Source organism: Asparagus officinalis, chromosome 1, assembly GCF_001876935.1.
Source record: "Asparagus officinalis chromosome 1, Aspof.V1, whole genome shotgun sequence".
Classification (NCBI taxonomy): Eukaryota; Viridiplantae; Streptophyta; class Magnoliopsida; order Asparagales; family Asparagaceae; genus Asparagus; species Asparagus officinalis.
Window position 1 is genome coordinate 62,857,649 of NC_033794.1, and position 15,111 is coordinate 62,872,759.

General features: G+C 38.2%; 2 protein-coding genes across 2 annotated transcripts; one reads left to right on the forward strand and one right to left on the reverse strand.

Moving 5' to 3' along the window:
* On the forward strand, nt 790-2,058 carry LOC109835083. Its single transcript, XM_020403083.1, has one exon. It carries the CDS (start codon nt 790-792, stop codon nt 2,056-2,058), a length of 1,269 nt encoding a protein of 422 aa, XP_020258672.1.
* LOC109825097 (glutathione S-transferase T3-like) lies at nt 2,173-3,570 on the reverse strand. Its single transcript, XM_020391823.1, has 2 exons — nt 2,817-3,570; nt 2,173-2,738 (listed from the first exon to the last, which is right to left on the reverse strand). The coding sequence occupies exons 1-2, from the start codon at nt 3,270-3,272 to the stop codon at nt 2,256-2,258; spliced, it is 939 nt and encodes a 312-aa protein (XP_020247412.1). The 5' UTR covers nt 3,273-3,570; the 3' UTR covers nt 2,173-2,255.

Genomic DNA, 15,111 nt, shown 5'->3' on the forward strand with positions numbered 1-15,111 from the left:
TTGCAGAACTTACAGAGGGCTGCAGCTTCAACATACTCTTGAATCTGCAGCAGTTGTTTAACAGTTAGAAACCACTATTTTATATTCCAAAAAGAAACAAGGGAAATGTGCTAACATCGAAAGTATAAGCTCGTCTGAGTTTCCAAAAATCGGCACCTTTTAGTTCATTTACTAGTCTCGACATAAATTGATCAGTCACTGCAGCAAGATCTTTTTCCGTCTTTGTTAAAACTACATCTTTGTTATCCTTAGAGCAAGTGCAGCAAGCTCCCAGTTGGGAGTCCTAGTCAGCATGCTCTCAAGAGCTCTCAACCTTTTCAAAATAAAAAATTAACAAATTATACATTGGGAGGCATTCCTTATTTTATGGAGCTCCAACAAGCTCCTAGTTAGGAGCTCCAACAATATCAAAAAAACCCCTCTTCTATTTTAATATTTCACCCATTACTTTTAATTATATTTAAACCTATTGTATTTTATTTCTAACAGTTGCACACGGTCTTCGAGGCAACCCACGGTCTTCGAGGGAGCGCACACGGTCTTCGAGGTAACCCGCGGCTTTTGAGGGAACCCACACGGTCTTCGAGGTAACCCACGGTCTTCGAGGGAGCGCACACGGTCTTCGAGGTAACCCGCGGCTTTTGAGGGAACGCACACGGTCTTCGATGTAACCCGCGGTTTTCGATGTTGGGCACGAAGTTCGAGGTATCGCAAACTTTGACCGTCATCCGACTGATGCCTATAAAATTCGACGGCTTCTCTCCTCAACCCATCATCTCCCAGAATAAAATGTCTAGCTCATCTAGCTCTAGCGATGATGAAATGATGAAGAAGTTCTTTCTTATGGGAGCTGTTGTCGTTGAGGAAGAAGAACAAGAGAAATGTTCAACTTCAGTTCAACACAAACGACGTATTGTGCTCCATCGAAACCGACTGAAAGGCCACAATCGGTTATTCCAAGATTATTTTGCTGACGCACCAACCTATCCTCTTTATTATTTTCGTCAAAGGTTCAGAATGAGGCGTTCGTTATTCCTTCGAATCCACGACGCAGTCGTCGAACATGACAAGTACTTCGTCCAAAAGAGGAATGGTGCTGGACAGTTAGGACTATCTAGTCTTCAAAAGATTACTGCAGCTATGCGGATGCTCGCATATGGAGCATCCGCTGACTCCGTTGACGACTACGTTCGGATCGGTAAAAGTACGTCGCTTGAGAGCGTGAAGAGGTTCGTTCGATCGATTATCAACATCTTTGGAGAGGAATACCTTCGTGCACCGACTAATGAAGACGTTGCACGCCTGCTCGAGGAAGGCTCACAACGAGGTTTTCCTGGTATGCTTGGGAGCATCGACTGCATGCACTGGACATGGAAGAACTGTCCAACTGCCTGGCAAGGTATGTATACTGGACATTTTCATGAACCCACAATTATTTTGGAGGCCGTAGCTAGCAAAGATCTTTGGATATGGCATGCCTTCTTTGGACTGCCGGGGTCTCACAATGACCTTAATGTTCTACATCGTTCACCGGTTTTCGCACAACTTGCGGAGGGAAGAGCTTCGCCGTGCAACTATACTGTCAATGGCCACGAGTATAATATGGGATACTATCTCGCCGACGGGATTTACCCAGAGTGGTCCACATTAGTGAAGACTATTCCAGCACCTCGAGGAAACAAGCATAAGTACTTTGCTCAACAACAAGAAAGCGCAAGAAAAGATGTTGAGCGAGCTTTTGGCGTGTTGCAAGCTCGATTTGCGATTGTTCGTGGACCAGGACGTTTCTGGCAACCTTGTGTGCTGAAAGATATCATGACAGCTTGTATCATAATGCATAACATGATCGTTGAAGATGAACGTGATTGTCAATTGGATAACAACTTTGACTTTACTGATTCGGTACCAGTCGTTGAACCTTCTCATGTGCAGACGGTACCTCTAACTGAGTTCATCCAAAATCATCATCGGATCAGGAACACGCAAACACACAAATCACTAAAAAATGATTTGATCGAGCATCTGTGGCAGCTTAAGGGATCCATCGCCGAGGATTAAGTTTCTTTATGTCTAATGTAATTTCAGAAAAGGAGTTCAAGTTGTTGTACTACGCCAATTTCATTTTCAATAAAGTAGTTGTTTTCATTCAATGCCAAAATTTTCAACTTCAAGTACAATCATAAATCTAATACAAGATAATATTTGATAATTAGGAAGAACTAATGAGGATGCGATGCGAGTACAATATATGATAATTAGGAAGAACCCTTGGACATCCACCTCTCCAAAATCTCTGCCTGACGCATTTCAAAGTATTGACGTTGAACTGAATTGAGTGTTGAGAGATCGATCTTCATGATATCGTCATCTTGTTTCTTCTGTTTTAGCTCCATTTTTTCTTTGTTGGTTTGCTTCATCCACGCGAAAGCCTCTCCCATAATGGACTTAGCGGACTCAGATTTGTCCACATTTTGTTTCCTCTTGAGTTTTGCCGCTTTCCTCCCTTCAGGCCTTGCTATAACATCATCCGAGTCAATGTTCAACTCGATGGGGGTCGCTGGCATGGAATTGTTTGGTGAGGAATCAGAGTTCGTGGTTCTTCTCGGCTGTGATCGAATCTTATTGTAAGTTTCCATTTGTTGGTTCCATTTTTGGTGATGACGCAACTCAACCCAGCAATGGTCCAACACGAATGGCTTACCATAAAGGGATTGGTATAATTCTTTTACTTCTGCAGTCTACACAAGAGTTAAATTTAGAATAATCAAACATATAAGTTAAATATTTACATAAAAACATATAAGTTAAATATTTACCTGGTCAATAATTCCCGTACCAGATCTTTGTCTTCCTTCAATCTGAGCAACGCACCCGCAGAACTTGTTGACAGATAGTTGAATCGTTGACCAACGGTGCATCATTTGGTTTGGTGTGCGACTCGTTGGATCGGTGGAGTATTGGATAAAGTAGTCGTTAGCTCTGTGCCAGAACTTATCTTTGTGTTGCCCTGTGCCTTGGATGGAGTCTTGGCTCGTGTTCAGCCAAGCAGACACAAGAAGCTTATCCTCGTGGACAGTCCAATTTTCGGACCGCGTGTAAGCCTTCTTCTTCTTTGTGGTCGGTGTTTCTTGGGATGACACTTGTTGTGTTGCGGATTGCGATAACTCGATGGGATGACCTTCTTCTACGACTTCTGTATAGAACGGCGAGTATAAGGTCGATCCTTCACCGGTAAGGAGATGCGAATAGTAGTTGTTTTGGGAGGGATCCATGAGATTTGTAATTTGATAGGAAAATATAGAATTTTTTTTATGAGAGAGTTGTGTGGATTGTGAATTGTGGATTGTGAATTGTGAATTGTGAATTTATAGAGGTTTTTTTTACTGTTCAACAGTAAGAAAATGGAGCTCATAGCTCAACGGTAATAATTTTTCATCTCAACGTTTCATTTTTTACACAACGGTACATTTTTCCACTCAAAACGGCCAAATTTTTCTTACCAACGTTCATTTTTTCACTCAGTCCAACGAATGAAACACAATAAAAAAAAATTTCTTCGTCAAAACCTCGTCTTCTCCCCAACCAAAACCTCTTCATTTTCCCCCAAATCCCAACCCCAAAATGGATTTTAGTTTGAAGTATTTTATCTTGTGCAAATAAGTTTGGTCCATTTGTTTATTCAGTTTAAGCCAAACTTTGCTCACCCTTAGTCTTGGCCGTAACCTCATAAGACCCTAAGAGCATGGGCAGCAAGCTCCGAAGCCTGCTCTCAGCTCCGACGTGGACACCTCCTCCGGGTTAGCCCCCTCCAACGGCCTCCGAAGCTCTCCCAACCTGCTCTCAATCGATGACGTGGAGGTGGACGTGTTCCGAGCTCCCAAGCGCTCCACAAATTTGTGGAGCGCTTGGGAGCTCGGAACACGTCCACCTCCACGTCATCGATTGAGAGCAGGTTGGGAGAGCTTCGGAGGCCGTTGGAGGGGGCTAACCCGGAGGAGGTGTCCACGTTGGAGCTGAGAGCAGGCTTCGGAGCTTGCTGCCCATGCTCTTATTGAGCCTGGAGTACAAGAAAGCTGGAGTCTTGGCATCAAAAAAGCAGTAAGACTGCTAGTGAAGGGTCATTATAATAAGTGCATGAAATATTACTATGACATTGGCATTCTTTTCTCAGAAAATATTATTTTTAAATTTAGTTACAAAAATTATCTGAACTTTTTTATTTATAAAGATCAAGAAATTTCAGTCCACATCAGAAACGATAGGAGTTGGTCAAGTTTCAATCAGCTTCCATCTCTGGGTTTTCTGGGAGCTAATTAAGCTCCTTCATAAATACCTATACCTTCTTTAAGGACAAAGCTAAACTAAGGTTAAGAGCTTCATACCTTGGCCGTGAAAGCTTTACACCCTGTTTTTTGCTGTAAAAGAGAAGGAAACAATTGAACCTTATTATGCTAGACATAAGAGTTATTGTTTAGCTGATTGCGGTTATTAGGCTGCCAACATCTTAACTTTTGTAACATAAGGTGCATGTGCAAAAAGGAGTGAAACTGAGAAGTGACTGTAAAACAGTCTTTTTATATGGAAGGTGTCATGCCCCGGATCCGTGAACCCATTGGCCTGATGGAAGCCTTGGACCTGTAGGTGCAATCCATGGGCACATCGTAAGTCTTGGGACCCACTAAGTGCAATATGCAGTTTGTTTCAATCCACTACCATAAATTGTAGCAATTGTTGCACTTGAATCCTTAGGACTTACATTATAAACCCACTGAAACCTCTTTGAGTACCCGACGTGGGCCTAAAAGTTGGGGTATCACAATAGGTATCGAGCAAGTTGGCCTGAAAGACAATTTTGTTGTTTGAACCAAACACAACAAATCACAGTGGGCCAAGAAACTTACAGTGGTTTTGAACTGTCAAGTGGCTGGTTAACCCGATGGCCCTGACAGCTGCTGGTTTCAATATGCGCTTTTCTTCTCTTGCCACACTCAATTTCACCAACATGAACAATATTTAGTGCATGAATATTAAGGGAAAATTAGGTTTAGGCTTTCAAAAATTATAAATTTATCAGATGTTCAAGGCATTGGGTGGTTAAGATAGATACCATGTGTATTTTTGCCAGTAGCTCTTACTGAACTTTTTGTATTTTCCTTGATAAGAGAAACAACCATAGAATAAAACATAAATACATTGCTCATAAATGAAATATAACCACTATAGATTCTACATCATAGAGTTAAAAAATAGAAATTCTATTCTAAAGATTTAGTAATTCAAAAAGGAAGAAAGGGATATGGTTTAACGCATGATGCAAGCATAAACTTGGTAGGCTAAGTACCATGAACTTCAATAAACATACCAACATGGGTAACAATTGGCCAAGTACCATGTTTATGAACTTAAAATAAACAAATCATACCAACATGGGTAACACAAAAAGAAATGCATTGTCTTGCTGCATGGCCATTTCAAATATAAAATGAAATTAACAAAAATAATCATGCATGATGAGTCCAAAGATAGCAATCAAGCAATAAACACGACCAGCATTGCATACACTTGAGATAAATTACTTCCCACTAACTTTTCTTTCCTGGATCAATAAAAAATAATAATAAAACAAATGGGTAACTCATTTGCAGTGTATGAATATTTTAAAATATAAACATCCATGTAAGTAGGATGCTCACTCACGCTATTTTGGGTTTATTACTCAGCTCATGTCCACATTGGTTGCTTCTACTTTCCTTCAAATTGCCGATGTCAACCAATGCTTTTCTTCCAGCCCTAGATTTGATTATCCAATAACCGCATACAAAAAAAATGATGAAAACATCTATCAATCAGCAAAATCGGAGACTAAGAGCCCTAAATCTCACCGGAAATTTCACATTTTGCCATAGAATTCTCCAAACCCTGCACCTTTCCCTGAGAAAGAAACGGAAGTTATCCATATTTGGTGGCGCATTTCTCAAATTTAGATAGTTAAATTTGGAAAGTCTTCAAATGCTAAGAATAAGACAAGGTCATGTCCAAAACCATGCCACGATTCAAATCAATCTTAGTTGTCCCCGCTGCTGATGAACTAAGAAACCCAAATTTCCTTCAATTTCAACAGGAAAAGAACAAAATCAGCAATTTTTTAACAACAGATCATGCTTACACAAATTTGTCAGCAAAATAGGATCCCCATTACCGCAAACTCGACATTAGAACCTTCCCTGTAGCTCTTCTGTCAAAATAAAGGAAAGAAATCGCACTAAATTTCGTCAAAGCTAGGGCTTTTAAATTTGAAAGAGAGAGGGAGCCAAGTGAACTATGAGATTCCCATACTGATCATCAGCCCTCTTCAAACCTTAAAGAAATAAATAAGATTATGAAAGAATAGTTAAAAAAAGAGAAAAGTGGGGGGAGTTTTAGGATTTGATTACTGTTCTTGGGAGGTCGATTCTCGTCGAGGATTCCAGTGGAAATGGCGGTGATTTTTGTTTCTTTACCCTAATTAAAAAGAAAGAAAAAGAACCTGATGAAGACGAGGAGAACGGTGGAGATGCAGATGAAGACGACGTGGAGGCGGCGGTGGGAGCGTAGGAGGAGGAAGAAGATGGCCGAGGGATTTGAGAGATTTGGGTTTGAGATGAGGGATTTGAGAGATTTGGGTTTGAGATGAGGGATTTGAGGGGATCGGGTTATGGGGCGCGGGGATTTTAGATTTTGGGGGAAATTTTTGGGGGGAAGCGGAAGAGAACGGAGAAAGAGATTTTTATTTAAAAAAAATAACTAAAACACCCAAACTGTTGAAACCGTTTGGGCTAAACTTTTCAAACGGTTAAAACTGTTTGGGGTTGCGTTTGGGATTTCTTAACAGCCCAAACAGTTTTAACCGTTTGGGTTTTGTTATCCCAAACGGTTAAAACCGTTTGGGCTATTTTTACTTGTCCAAACAGTTCTAATAACCGTTTGGGCTGTCCTGTTTTGTACTAGTGTGTACTTGAAGTTGGAATTGAGATCAATCTATGACCAAATGAGGGTGAAGGAGGCAGGAGGCAGATATTCTTAAGATAGTATTTCGAACAAGATATGAGAGTTATGAATTTTGAGTGATGCCGTTTGGAGTTACAAATGCACCATCAATATTTATGGATTTATGAATAGAGTTTTCTCAGAGTACTTAGATGAATTCATTGTGTTGTTTATTGATGACATACTAGTTTACTCGAAGACGGAAGAAGAGCACGAAGAGCATCTGTAGTTAGTGTTGGAGTTGTTGTTTTGAGAGAAGTCATAAAGAAAGTTAGACAAATGTGAATGAAAAACAGAGAAGAAGAAAGAGGATTTCTGAGGGGCTCCGGTAATGGGTAAGTGGGTTTTCTTTTTTATTTTCGTTGTGCTTTCTCAAGGAGAATGATCCTCCTTATATAGGGGCTAAACCCATCATCTCTACCCCTCAGATCCGCCCTCATGAGAGATTTTCTCTCAACCACCCATGATTCACGTTCTCCACCATTATCTCAACAGAGAAACAGTGGTTGATTTGGTCATCAATGACCAAGTCAAGCTAACATCTTCCACTTGACCAAATTAACCAAGTGACATGCCTCCCACTATCCGTGAGATCGGATGTTTCTGCTTACCATTCCTCCCACTATCCGTAGAGAGTAACTCTTATTTCATTATTCATGAAATTTTACTTGGACTTATTTATTCCTAAGTCCCATCAAACTTACATGTTTGATAAAAGATTCCGCTGGTATTCCTTTTGTCAAAGGATCAGCAATCATATCTGTAGTAGGGATATAAGTCACTTTGACTTCTCCCTTTTCTACAATATCTCGAATATAGTGATACTGGATCTCAATATGTTTTCCTTTGGAGCTATTCGCGCCACTATTGATTAAGCTAATTGCTGCTTGATTATCACAATAAATATCAATAGGTCCTTCTAACAAATTGAGATCAAGATCAATCAAAAACCGTCTTATCCAGACAGCATGTGTAGTTGCCATACTGCAAGCTATATATTCAGCTTCTTGCGTATATCTAGCAACACACCCTTGTTTCTTGCTACTCCAAGAAACAGCTCCTCCTCCAAAGATAAATAAGTGTCCCGAAGTGGACTTTCCATCATCTTTATCACCTCCGAAATCAGCATCGGAATAACCGAGGAGTTCAAGCGAATCAGCTTGATAAACTAATCTATGAGTCAATGTACCTCTGATATACTTCATAACCCTTTTAACAGTTTTTCAATGTGCTGGTCCTGGATTACTTTGATATCTACTGACTAGACTCACAGCATAAGCTATATCAGGTCTGGTGCACAACATTGTATATATCAAGCTTCCAATTGCTTGAGCATAAGGAACATCTAATGGCTTCTACCCCTCTCCAGGGCTTTGCTCTTTACATAATCTCTTTCCCATAACCAACGGAGTTGGTGCCGGATTGGAATTCTCCATTCCAAACCTTTTAGGAACTGATCTTAAATATTTTTCTTGATTTAAACTTAGCATTCTAGACTTTCTATCTCGAATTATTTGAATTCCAAGAATATATGATGCATCTCCCATGTCTTTCATCTCAAACTTTTCGCTGAGATCTGCCTTGGTTTTATTCAACATTTCTATGTCATTTCCAGCGAGCAATATATCATCCACATATAAGGATAATATAGTAAACTTGCTCCCACTTTTCAAGACATATACATAATTATCTAATTTATTTTGAATAAAACCAAGTTTAGTAACTGCATCATGAAATTTGAGATACCATTGTCTAGAAGACTGTTTTAAACCATATAGAGATTTCATTATTTTATAAACTTTATGTTCCTGTTCTTTCACCTGAAAACCTTCAGGTTGTTGCATATATATTGCTTCCTTCAACTCTCCGTTAAGGAATGCAGTTTTAACATCCATTTGGAATAACTCCAAATCAAAATATGCAACAATAACCAAAATAATTCTAATGGATGCAAATTTAGCTACAGGATAATACGTCTCCTGAAAATCTATTCCTGCCTTCTGGTTATAACCTTTGGCAACTAACTGTGCTTTGAATTTATCAATAGATCCATCAACACGATATTTCTTTTTGAGTACCCATTTGCATCCTATGGCTTTTCTATTTTCTGGTAGATCACATAACTCCCATACCTTATTCTTTTCTATGGAATCAAGTTCTTCTCTCATAGATTATAGCCATAAAGCTGATTCATGCGATTTTATCGCATCAGAAAAGATTAAGGGATCTTGTTCTTCTATATTTGTATCTACCGAAAAACAGGATGACTCACATGAATACAAATAGTAATCATCCATCCATGAAGGTTGTGTTCTTGGTCTTTTGTTGCCTACAACCGGTTGATTAGGTACATTATTTTCCATAGATATTTCATCATTTTCAAGGTTAGGTTCATTCACAATATCAGGGTCATTAGTGAGAACAACACTGTAATAATCATCATCTATTACAGTTAGAGGTTTTGTTTCCTCTTGAACTTGTTCCTCTTCCTCTAGATTCTCTAGAAATGTAGTATCTCTGCTTTCAATGACTCCTTTTTCTTTATTATAGAACTTATAACCTTTTGATTTTTCTGAATACCCTATGAATCTACACTTTATTGTTTTAAAATCCAACTTATCTCTAAGTTGACATGGAATGAGAACATGTGCTATTGATCCCCACTTCCCGAGATGACTCAAATTAGGTTTCCTCCCATTCCATAATTCATAAGGTGTAGATATAACTGATTTGGTGGGAATTCTATTTAAAATGTAATTTGCAGTTAACAATGCTTCTCCCCAAAAGTTTTTAGAGAGACCAGAATGAGACAACATGCATCTAACTACATTTAATAATGTTCTGTTTTTTCTTTCAGCAACACCATTCTGTTGTGGCGTATACGGCATTGTCGTATGCCTTTTAATTCCATGCTGAATACAATAACTTTCAAATTCTTTTGAATTATATTCTCCACCTCTATCAGTTCTCAAAATTTTGATTTTTAATCCAAGTTGGTTTTTAACTTCTGTCTTATATCACTTAAAGCATTCAAAAGCTTCTAATTTTCTGGATATAAGATAGACGTGTGCAAACTTGGAATAATCATCTATAAAAGTAATAAAATATTCTTTATTACTATGAGTTTTGACACTTAGGGGACCACAAATATCCGAGTGTATCAACCCTAAAAGTTCATTGGCTCTATGTCCGCCAACAAAAGGTTTTCTAGTCATTTTACCAGTTAAACAATGTTCACATGGTGACAATGAAACCCTGTTATTATAGAACCTCACTTCCAGTCCTTTCTTCATCAAGCTGGGAACAGAGATCAGATTGTGTCGAATTCCTTGCGCATAGAACACATCTTTGAGGACAAGAATGCTGTCCCCAAGATCCAATCTATACGAACCAATACCTTCTACATCGAGATAAGTATTATTTCCCATATAGATTCTCTGTTCTCCTTTCTTCAGCTCGGTGAATTCTACGACTCCATTCTTATCCTTTGCGATATGCCTAGTCGCACCGGAGTCGATCCACCAACCACTGATATCCGTCATCACAGCATTATATTCCGTCACACCGACGAATTCTCTTTTGCTAGTACCCCCTTGTTCTGGATGCTTATAGCCTCCCTTATTCTCCTGCTTTTCTCCTTGTGGGCAATTGAGTTTGAAATGCCCAAACTTTCCACAATTGTAGCAGGCTCCACGGGGTACTTTCTTTCTCTTGAACTGCTGCGATTTCGGTCCTCGTGGTTGTGGTTTACTAGAACCAGGGTTTTTATAGCTTCCAGCATTATGCCTCTGGCGGACATAATTCAGCTCTTGCTGCACCATATTCAGTTCTGGTTCCTTCCTACTGGCTATTAAGTCCTGTTCTATCGCTAGGTGCATAGGAAGATCAGTGGCAGACTTAATAGCAGGATTCATTTTTAATGTGGTGGCAGCCACAGCAAGTGAAAGGGGAAGACTATTCAAAATGGTTGACACTTGCATTCTTTCCGGGATTTTAGTCCCAGCAGTGGATAAGTCCTTAGCCATGACAATCATTTTATTTATATGCTCTACGACATTGTCTCCCTCTTGCATACGACAAGAATTATACTTATACAAGAGTAGTTGGATGTTAACTTCAGAAGCAGTGTCGTATTTTTCTTTTATTTCCACATGTCCATGGAAGTCTTATAAGTTTCAAAAACTTTGATTAAGTTATCTTCCATGAACATGAGTATAAGACTTTTTGCCTTTTTATCTTTCGATTTCCACTGTTCAAACCCTTTCTTTTCTTCAGGTGTAGATTTATCAGTAAGGATTGGAGCAGTGGTTTCGATTATATCATCAATATTGTCATGAATAAGAGCATACCCTATTTTTCTATGCCACATATCATAATTACTGCCATTAAATTTGTCAATTTTTTCTAGTTCTGATAGAACGAGTTTACTAGCCATTCGGTAGAGAACTAAAACTAAATTCAATTTTAAATATTTGTATAAGGTTGATATTTTGACAATAATACTAAAAATAAAGTTAGATAAATAAATAAATAAATTAAAATGAACCTGAATTTTGTGAGTTGAGAAACGAAGCTCCAATTTGAGCGAGAGTGTCACTCAGCGGTGTAGATTGGATCAGCACTTGTCGAAGTTTTGTCGTCATTTCTAACTGGATTGGAGATGATATGCTTCACAGCCTCACGTGGTGCCCTCCACTCTAATAGATAAGTGAGCTAGGACTTCACCCGGTCCACAAAAATCAATTACAAATCACCCGGCCCAACTACAAGGCCCAAATCCCACCACTATTACACAATGACAGGATTTAAAACAAATGGGATGTGACAACAAACAGAGGCTAGTGAACAATAGAGTGGAGTTGGCTATGAATAAAATTTGGCTAGCTGACGGGATTTGAAGTGCTAGCTGGATGAACAGTAGGCCGACTCTTGTAGAAATGTTGAATAGGTTGTAGACTATGATGGTTGTAGGCTAGGACCGGTTTTCTGTTTGCTGGTTAAATGGGATGGAAAAGCTTTGATGTAGGACCAAAAAAAATAAAGGATGTAGCCTTTAAAAAAAACAAGGCTTGAGATTTGCTAGGAACAAAGTCTATGAAAACAGTGGACAAAAGAGAGTAGGCTAGCTTTAACTAAAGGATATAGAGTGGCAATGTAGGCAAAGCCTTCTAAATGTAGCAAAGAGCTAGCTGGATATGGACAGAGAGTAGAACAAAAAAAATAAAGGGAGTAGGCTAACTTTTAACCAAAGGATATAGAGTGGCTTCCTTTTTCTTCTACAAGAACGTTGCTTCTTCTTCTTCTTCAACAGAGTGGTTGCTTCTTCTTTGTTGAAAACTAGCCGCAAAAAAAAATTATGGAGAACCTTCAGCTTTGATACCAATGAATGAAAAACAGAGAAGAAGAAAGAGGATTTCTGAGGGGCTCCGGTAATGGGTAAGTGGGTTTTCTTTTTGATTTTCGTTGTGCTTTCTCAAGGAGAATGATCCTCCTTATATATGGGCTAAACCCATCATCTCTACCCTTCAGATCCGCCCTCATGAGAGATTTTCTCTCAACCACCCATGATTCACGTTCTCCACCATTATCTCAACAGAGAAACAGTGGTTGATTTGGTCATCAATGACCAAGTCAAGCTAACAGGGCACACCATTTCAAAGGATTAAGTTTTGTCCCAGGAAGATCAATCATATTGTGAGATGGCCAGCTCTTAGAGATGTGAATGAGATTCGTAGATTTGTTGGCATAGCGGGATATTATCGAAGGTTCATAGAAGTCTTTTCAAAGGTAGTGGAGTCATTGACTAGGTTGACATGTAAGGAGGTGAAGATTGAGTGGTGAAGAATGTCAGGAAGTGTTTGATGAGCTTAAGAAAAGATTGACCACCGCACTACTTTAACATTGCCAGATGGATCAGAAGAAATGTAGGTTCATTGTGATGCATGCATGGGGACAAGAACTCAGTTGCGTGCTTCTACAACATGGTAGGCAAACTTTTATGGTTTGAGGAAATTGAGGCAGGGTGAGAAGAACTATCTGCAAACTTTAATGGTTTGAGGAAATTGAGGCAGTATGAGAAGAACTATCTGTTCATGAATTGGAGTTGATAGCTGTGATTTTTTTACTTTGAAGGTTCAGACATTACTTGCTGGGAGTGAAAACTAAAGCATTCATCAATCACAAGAGTTTGAAGTACATACACACTCATAAGGAACTGAACATAAGACAGAGGACGTCGTTAGAATTAATGGCTGATTGAGTATTCAATACAACTCGGAGAAGTTAGATGTAGTACCAAGCGCGTTGAGTAGACACTCGGAGTTAAGAATGTTGACTGTGCAAGCAGAGCTTACAGAAGAATTTAAGAAAATGCAAATACAAATTGTGCCAAAAAGGAGAAGAAAGTCAATTGATGATTGTCCAAGTTCAATTGAACATATATAGTGGACCGGATTAAATTATTGCAAACGGATAATGACGAGTTGAAGGATATAAAGAAGCTAATGGAAAACGAGAAGCACGAGGGGTTTGGTATTCATGAAGAGGGCTCGATGAGACTTAGCAATTGTTTGTGTGTTTCGATAGGAAAGGTCTGTCAAGAGCTAATGGAGGAGGCTCATACCTTTTTGTATTCTACGCATCACGGAGGGCTGAAGATGTATAAAGACTTGAAATAATAATTTCGGTAGTTCGGAATAAAGAAGGACATTGCGGAGTTCGTATCAAAATGTTGACTTGCTAATTAGTGAAAGTTGAGCATCATAAGCCTAGAGAATTGTTACAATCTTTACCCTTTTCGAAGAGGAAATGAGAGCATATCACGATGGATTTTGTGACGGCATTGCTGAGGAGTCAGAAAGGAAGTGAGTCATTGTTGTGAGAAAAAAATGTGTGCGTGTTATAAGTATACAACCAAGTTATATAGTATAGACAATATCGAATGACAAGGAGATAGTTTTTAATATTTTTAAATTAGAATTTTTCTTTATGAAAGTTTATTGAAACAATGTTTTTATGAAAATGTGTTTAAAAAGGGGTTTTGGATTTTTCATAGATAAAAGAAAATGGAACTAGAAGAGCGAGAGAGGAGATAATAGAAATGTAAATAAAAAATATAAAATAATAAAATAAAATAAAATAAATAAAAAGCAAAACAAGAGAAAAAGGGAAAAGAAAATGGAGAGGTAAGAGAACTACAAAGAAAATGTAAAAACTAAAGAATTAAGAGAAAAAAAAATAGACGAAAACTAACAAACTAGAGAATAAAAGAGAGAGTACAAGAGAATATAAACTAGGAAATTAGGATAGATTCCACTAGATAACTAATTATTAGAGCTAAACTTGCTCTCTTTTTTATTCATTTTTAGAGTTAACAAGCATAATCTATCATTGTAATTAATGAAAGCATAGATTATCTAGATAAATTGTATAAAAAAAATTAAAATTTATGCATAGACAATCAATTAAAAATAATAATCCTAAAATACTAATAAGAATAGATTATTAAACCAATTAAGAAATGTATAACCTATCAAATTAAAATATTCTATCAACTATTATTTTGATTGATCTCTCTCTATATAAATAATTAAGGCAAAAAGAGAGTAAATTTAATTCCAATAAAGAAATTATACTAGTTTCCTCTTATCCTATTATCCTAAGAATTTTAGCTACACATTTTATTAAATCCTAAATTATGAGCAAATAATGAAAGCATGAGTAAAAGGCAAGAAAAGAAACTAAGTATAAAATGCAAATAACAATAAGAAAACAAACTAACTAGTCAAGAATAAAATTAAATATACTCCTAAATTAAGCAAGAAAACTAAATAGGGAAAATTGCATCAAGGCCCCAAAAATGAAAACATCATGTGTCCTAGCCCCCTAAACTTTTTCCAATATGTTTTAGCCCCAAAAATAAAAAAATCCATGTGAATCAGCCCTATTTATAATTTCCAAGACAAAAAAATCCCCAAAACCCCAAACTACCCCTCTTCTTCTCCCCTCCTCCAGACCTTCTCCTTCTTCCTCCTCTTGCTCCGCTCTTCTTCGCCTCGTCCCGACCACCTCCCGCCATCTCCTCCA

Excerpts from the sequence above, each read along its gene's own strand:
- LOC109835083 (XM_020403083.1), top strand. The coding sequence starts at position 790 with ATGTCTAGCTCATCTAGCTCTAGCGATGATGAAATGATGAAGAAGTTC.
- LOC109825097 (XM_020391823.1), bottom strand. The coding sequence starts at position 3,272 with ATGGATCCCTCCCAAAACAACTACTATTCGCATCTCCTTACCGGTGAA. Across the intron at positions 2,739-2,816 it reads GTACGGGAATTATTGACCAG|ACTGCAGAAGTAAAAGAATT; the intron begins GTAAATATTTAA and ends ACTCTTGTGTAG.